The 7,450-nt window shown below is 43.9% G+C and overlaps 1 protein-coding gene across 1 annotated transcript in view; it reads left to right on the top strand.

Moving 5' to 3' along the window:
- Positions 1 to 7,450, top strand: part of LOC115416918 (probable phospholipid-transporting ATPase VD) — a 68,108-nt gene that overhangs the window by 41,583 nt on the left and 19,075 nt on the right. Inside the window, exons 7-8 of the mRNA XM_030130791.1 lie at positions 459 to 590; positions 946 to 1,058. Of these exons, the coding sequence (XP_029986651.1) occupies positions 459 to 590; positions 946 to 1,058 (245 nt within the window). The remainder of the gene's footprint in view (positions 1 to 458; positions 591 to 945; positions 1,059 to 7,450) is intronic.

Genomic DNA, 7,450 nt, shown 5'->3' with positions numbered 1-7,450 from the left:
CCCCCATGGACTGTCCAAAGACCCCCATGGACTGTCCACAGAACCCCATGGACTGTCCAAAGACCCCCATGGACTGTCCACAGAACCCCATGGACTGTCCAAAGACACCCATGGACTGTCCACAGACCCCCATGGACTGTTGGAAAAATCTTGAGTTGAGCAAAAAAAAAAAAAAAAAAAAATCTTGAATTGACCAAAAACATCGTGAATTTGGCCAAAAAAAATGTTGAATTAAGCAAAAAATGTTGAATTAAAAAAAAATCTTGAATTAAGCAAAAAAAATCTTGAATTGACCAACAACATCATGAATTAATAATGTGGGTTCCTGCTGTGTCCACACACACAGGTTTGGGTTCAACTCTTCTTCTTCTCTTGTTCTTGTCCATCCGTCCACATCTGTTTAGTTTGGTGTTCAGCTTTGACCTGTGTGTGTTTGTTCTGTCTGTCGTGTGTCTCAGGTCATGAAACTAAAGCCATGATGAACAACAGCGGTCCCAGATACAAACGCAGTCGACTGGAGCGTCGACTGAACACAGATGTGCTGTGGTGTGTTCTGCTGCTGGTACTAATGTGTCTGACTGCAGCTGTAGGTGGGTACCAAGCACAGGTACAAGAGTGTGTGACTGCAGCTGTAGGTGGGTACCAAGCACAGGTACAAGAGTGTGTGACTGCAGCTGTAGGTGGGTACCAAGCACAGGTACAAGAGTGTGTGACTGCAGCTGTAGGTGGGTACCAAGCACAGGTACAAGAGTGTGTGACTGCAGCTGTAGGTGGGTACCAAGCACAGGTACAAGAGTGTGTGACTGCAGCTTTTCTTTTAATTGTAGTTTTTATTTATTTCAGTTAATGAAAATGTTTTTACAATTCTAGTTTTGGTCATTTTGTTAGTTTTTGTTAACGATAATAACCTTGGGGTTTGTGTGTGTGTGTGTGTGTGTGTTTCAGGACATGGTCTGTGGCTGAAACACCACCCTAACCCCATGTTCCAGGTGGATGCAGACACGTCTCCGGCTCTGGCTGGATTCTACGTCTTCTGGACCATGATCATCGTCCTTCAGGTCAGACCTTCACTGTACTCCAGGGTTCTAAACTCCTGTTCCTTCAGGTTCCACATTCAGTCTGATCTGATCTGCAGTGGACTCAACCAGGAAAATAAGAACAGAAGAACCCAGAAAGAATGACAACTGACAATTTGTGTCTTTGTTTTAGTGCAAAAAAAAAAACCCCATTAAATTATGAAAATACTTATTTTTATAAACTATCCAAAAAAAAAGTGAATAACCTGAAAAAACTGAAATTGAAATAAAAAAAAACTAAGAAAATTTAGTACAATTTTCTCAGTCTTCTTCCTCCACTTCTCTTTAGTCCATGTGCATTCTGGATCAGATCTCCAAAGACACTAAACACTGAGGAACAGGAAGAAAAGAGTTCAAACTGGACTGAATTTAATCCAGACATTTCAGGTTGGACACATTTGTTCAGGTTAGTCACATTTTATTGGTACAGGAGAGTTTGGAAATGGAAAGAGTTTCACAATTTAATGTGATTCTTTGCATTAAAACATAGTAAAATTTGAAGTTTGTATTATTTACAGACATAGTTTAATATAATTTTTTCCATCAAACCCAGTAGTAAATCTGCAGTCGTTCTTTTGTGTGGATTCTTCTGCTGTTATTATTGGACTGTAGATCAGATTGGTCTGGATGTGGAACCCACACTAACATGAGTTCCACAGCCTGGACTGCAGAATTTATACACTTTGGAAATTCATCCCAGGGGTCAGACTGGAACCTGTGGTGGGACACATTTGGGCCCCGGGCCTCATGTTTGACAGCCCTGCTGTACATGCTTCTGTCATCCAGCTTTACTTCCACACATAGACATCATCCTCTTTGTCTGGAACCCTTTTTTTCCACTTCTCCTCCTCTTTCCTCTCTTTTTATTGTCTGACATGTTCCTGGATGTGTCCCTTGTATCTGTGTCGTTCTTTAAACTGTGGTGCGTTCAGGTGAGTCCATATGAGGCGGACAAACAGAGGCTGGACCAGCTCTGTGTCCATTCACGTCCACCGTCCAACACACACACACACTTCCTGGTGTGTTCTGTACGACCCTGTGTTGGGTGAGGGGAGGGGCCGTTGGGCCTCTGTCAGTCCACCCCAGGGCAGATACAGGTGGACTCAGGGGCGGGGCTTGAGGGGGGGCTGGGGGGGTGGTGGTCCTCTGGCCCGGGTCTTGGGGGGGGCCCGGTACAGAGGGGCGGACTCCAACCCCGTCCCTTAAAAGGAATGAATTTACTTACACTCAATTCTTCCCGCCATAGTTCAGTGGGCGCGGGTCACAGGAAAATGGAACCAGTAAGTGTTTGTGGTTCTGTAGTTGGCCCAGTCTAGTTGAGCCATGGTTAATAAAAAGGTTAGAAGACTGCCATAAGTCTTTTAGGTTAATTCAAAACATTGCATACGTGTGTGTTCCATGGCTGGCTTAGATTCACTCTCGCAATTAACTTTAGAATGTGCAAATTTAAAAATACATCGCTGATATTGTCTCCAAATGCATTTTGGGTAAAATCACCATCAACAGCCGTGTTCCACTGTTATCATCAACCACTTTTCAACTGAGAGTAAGCATACGGCTCTGTCATCATGAGTGGCAGTGCATATAAACACAGAAGTGGAGCGACAAAACCCAAAGAAAAGGAAAAGAGGGAGCAAGAGAAAGCGAAGTTACCGAAGCTGGACAGCTTTTTTGTCCGTCTGAGTCCTCCTGGAAATGAACTAGCAACTGCTAGCACTAATTCAAGCCCGCCAATACTGGTAACACCATCAGGAAGGCAATTATTCAGGTACAATTCTAACAGTCCCTGACAGTCCATGCGTTTCCATGACAACTTTTCTTCCTGGTTTAATCTGATTACAGGTTGGATCCTATTTCAGATGTCCATGTAAACACCTTATTCCAGTTAAAAAGAAAAGTTCAGATTAAATTTAAACCTGATTAAAGTCAGTGGTTTAATCCTCTTTTAACTGCGCTCTAAATTCTTCCTGGACATGTAAAGCCTTTATTCCGTTTGGACTTTATTCCTTCCATTCTGCACATGCTCAGTGTCTTGTCCTGTGGCGATGACGCACACATTCTGCGCTGGTGGAAGAATCTGCACTGCAGTCTAGTCTTCCCAAAGCGTTCCAGTGGAATATTCTGATGGGATCTACCAGCCTGGAAAACCCTGAAGGAACAGTTCAACACTGGCTTTGGATTCATTCATTTGTCCTGAACTAATGAGTTCCACAAGTGGGACAAACAGTTTGAACTGCAGCCCTAACGTTAGCTTAGCTTAGCCTAGCTTAGCATAACGGCTTCATTCCTCTGCTCAGACGTAGCCAGGCTTTTAGAGGTGATTTGTAGTATTTTAGGAGTGATTTTGGTCAGTTCAGTTCTCCCTAATCATTCCTTTAGTCCGCTGGGGTCAATATGATCACAAACTGAGGCTCAGATCATGGTCATGTGACTTACTGCAGGAAGAAAATCTGGGAAATAAAAACTAATGCAAAGCTAAAACGCTAAAGCAAAGCTAATTTAGCACATGCATCCCTTCAACAAAAAGATTTTCCAACTTCCGTCAACACAACAGTCCACAGATTGTATGAGTGCAGTAAGTCGCAGATCTGAAGAAATAATTTGGGAGAATTGGATTTGACAAAATCACTGACAAAAGACGACAAATCACCTTTAAAAAACTGGCTACATGTGACCATGGAAATGCAGTGACTATGCTCAGCTAAGCTAACAGAAGGGCTAAGCTAAGCTAACTGAAGGGCTAAGCTAAGCTAACAGAAGGGCTGCCAGAACAAGGCAATGTGAGCACTGCAGCACAAACCCTTCTGCTCACTGATCTACCTCATTAATACCTCATGTAAACCTTTGTTCAGGTTTAACATTTCCATGGAAACAGAAGAAAAAATACTTTAGTTCTGAAATAATTTCTTCTGGAAAAATAAATCGGATTTAAAAAACGTCATGTAACCGTGAGTTACTTGTAAACTGTTTCTATGGTTGTTAACGTAGTTGTCCCACCGCCGAGCTTATATTCCCTTATTTGTCTCTTGGCCGTACAGCAGTGATGTTAGGACAGGTGCTATCTGCTCCGGGAAGACCCGGTCCTGGTCCTGGTGCTTGACCAGCAGACCCCCTCCTCACCCACGCTGTAAAGGGAAGTGTTAGTCCTGTCAGACACTGAAAATGGAAGCAGCAGGTCTCCGCCTCATGCTTCGGGTGAGATGCGGTCCGTAGATAATGAAAACCCTTCTCTGGAATGTTTTCCGACAGATTGGGCCAATTTTGCTGAAAACATCCAGGATGCCACCATTTTTTTTTTTTTTTCAGATTTAGTCATTCAGTTTATTCAGGTTCAGTTGACCTAATATTTGGACACATGTGAGCCTAGACCTGACCAACTGAATCCACCCCAGATTTTAACACTGTCCCCACAGACTTGTACTGTAGCCACTAGGCATGATGGGTAATCACTTCATCCACCTCTCAGGGTCAGTCTGGACTCATCAGACCACATGTCCTTTTCCCTTTGAAGCACAGTCCAATCTTTATGCTCTCTATCAAACTGATGGTTGTTTAAGAAACTAGAAGTGACTCACTACATCAGTTTGGGTTAAAGAACTTGTTGCAGCTAAAATATATTTATCACCACAGTTATTATCCAAAATCATGGTGGTGATTTTTTTTTAAATACACTTAAATACCCTTTAAAATAAGAGAAAAACAAGTGATAAAAAAAAAAAACAGCTGAAGACCTGTTTTGTGTGACGACCTAGGTATACGTTGTGTTTGCGTAGACACTTGCTCTCACTGGACTGCTGTCAACCAAATAATCTCTCATTTGGTGTTGTGTTCATAGACATAGAGAACATTACATATAATGTCCCCTGTGATTTCAGGTCATTTTCAACCTTTTCAACTCGTCATCCGTGACCTCCTCGTGCTTTATGGATGACATCCAGGATGCCAACATTAAAAGATACGGTATATCCTTAATGTGGGCTCATGCAGACCTAAACGTCCATTTCCCACTTAGAAAGACAATCAGTGTTTTTCTGAAAGTTTTTACACATCTACTACTAAAGTTGGGATGAAAATTGCCCACAGTTGGATGTGCTATTCCCCATAATTAGACTGCTGTTACTGTGAGCCTTGTTGGCTTTTTGCCAACCGAAATGTGCCCTACCACAACAATGCATGGGTTAATGGAATAAAAGACTGGAAAGATCTTTCCACCAAAATTGAGAAGCATGAATCTAACTCAAATCCATGTTGGTGCATTGTCTAGGAGCAGTGTAAGCTCAATGGCACAATAGACGCTGAAATGGAGAGGAATGTAGGTGATGCGTCTGTGTTTTGGAGACAGGTCTTGGAGCGCATTGGAAATGGAACTCTCACTCTGGCTTCATGTAACCTGGCATTCAGGGGCAGAGGGAGATTCTAGGTCAGGGAAATGCCGGCAACTTTCTGTCAATAATGGAATTATTAGCTCGCTACCAGCCTGTTTTGAAAGAGCTAATCAACAGACCCGGAGGGTGACTGAAAGATCTAAGTCACCAGATTCAGGACCAGATTATTTACATATTATCTCAACATGTGAAAACAGAACTGATGAAATAAACCACGCCCCATTTTATTCCATCATCACGGACACAACAGCAGATGTGTCAGAGATAGACCAGCTGAGCCGGGTTTACCGTTATGGAACTGTCGTTAAGAAGGACATGAATATTGCAACAGATCTACAGATCAATGAAGTGTTTTTTGGGTTTTGAGGCGACTGCGGGTTCATGAGCGTCTGAACTTGAAAACAAAATCCTGGGCTCTATAGAGAAAAACCAAATAGATGAGTCCAAATGCTGCGGACAGGGTCATGATGGAGCCGCAAATATGAGCGGTGTGTATTCATTCAGGCGTACAGGCCAGAAGAACAGAGGAGGAGCCCCTGGCCCCTTCTGTTCATTGGACTGCCCATCAGCTCAGTTTGGCTCTCAGTGACTGGAAAAATATTCCTGGAGTGAAGCAGTTCTATGACACTGCAGAGATGCTTTTCAACTTTTTCGGCCACAGTATGAAAGGATGGGCGCTCCTCAGTGAGTTTATGACGCCAGAGAGCAGACATGTCCCATTAAAACGCCGATGTCCCACTCGTTGGTCTTCTTGACATGATGTGCTTTTTGCGTTAAGGCACACATATGGAGACATTCTGAAAGCCCTTGTCCAAATATCCCTCACCACTGACAAAAGAGGAGCCTGCTGAAGCCAGCGCGCTCAAGAATGCCACAAGCAAATTTTCCTTTATTTTTTTGGTCAACAGGCAAACCAAGACTCTGCAATGTAGAAATGCTGCCTCACAGTTTTTGCAAGCAAAGGACGCGGATATTCTCAAAGCATCTACTCTACTGCAAAACTTCATCAGTGTTTAATGGAGTATAGGGGCAGTTGGATGAGGCTAAGTCTGCCACTCTTGCTCTACACAGCAAATTCTGGTCTTTGGAATAAACTCCATGTGAGTTAAAATCAACACGATTTAAGTGTACATGTGAGACCGTTGAAAACACTCTAGAGCAGAGTTAAAGTAACTCTTTGCAGAGAGTTGATCTTTAAACTCTTTTCAGGAGTTAAAATTTAACTCTTCTGAGAGTTATAAAAACTAATCTCATGTAGAATAAAACACAACACTCACCTGGAATTCATTTTATGTGAACTCTGAAACTCTCAAAAAACACCATACAATGACTAGTGTTTTTTTTTAAAGTGTGTTCAAACACATGTTATATAGATGCTTATAAAGTGCTCTTGCATGAAGTGCTTTCCATGTGTCCGGGTTCTGGCTCTGAACTGAAATGGGATGAACGTCTACAGAGGCATGAAGCAGTGACAGCAGCAGCAATGATCTGGAACTGGACCAGAGCAGAGGAGGGGCTTCCAGGGGCTCCTCCTGCAGATCCGCTCCAGAGGAGGGGCTTCCAGGGGCTCCTCCTGCAGATCCACTCCAGAGGAGGGGCTTCCAGGGGCTCCTCCTGCAGATCCGCTCCAGAGGAGGGGCTTCTATGGGCTCCTCCTGCAGATCCGCTCCAGAGGAGGGGCTTCCAGGGGCTCCTCCTGCAGATCCGCTCCAGAGGAGGGGCTTCCAGGGGCTCCTCCTGCAGATCCGCTCCAGAGGAGGGGCTTCCAGGGGCTCCTCCTGCAGATCCGCTCCAGGTGTGACAGGTGCTGCAGGTGAAGTTGATCATGAGTCTGAGGGAGGGCTCTGTGGCAGCGCAGGAGTGCACCAGGACACTTACTGTTTGTTCAATAGCTTTGCTCTCAACTCTTGTATGAATTCCCTCAGACTCCAATGCAAGAAGCCGTTGAGCTAAAATTAGCATGTTCGACGTTCTAAGTTTGCAGCAAGA

This window comes from Sphaeramia orbicularis, unplaced genomic scaffold, assembly GCF_902148855.1.
Source record: "Sphaeramia orbicularis unplaced genomic scaffold, fSphaOr1.1, whole genome shotgun sequence".
Lineage (NCBI taxonomy): Eukaryota > Metazoa > Chordata > Actinopteri > Kurtiformes > Apogonidae > Sphaeramia > Sphaeramia orbicularis.
This window is presented reverse-complemented; position numbering and strand designations above follow the sequence as displayed.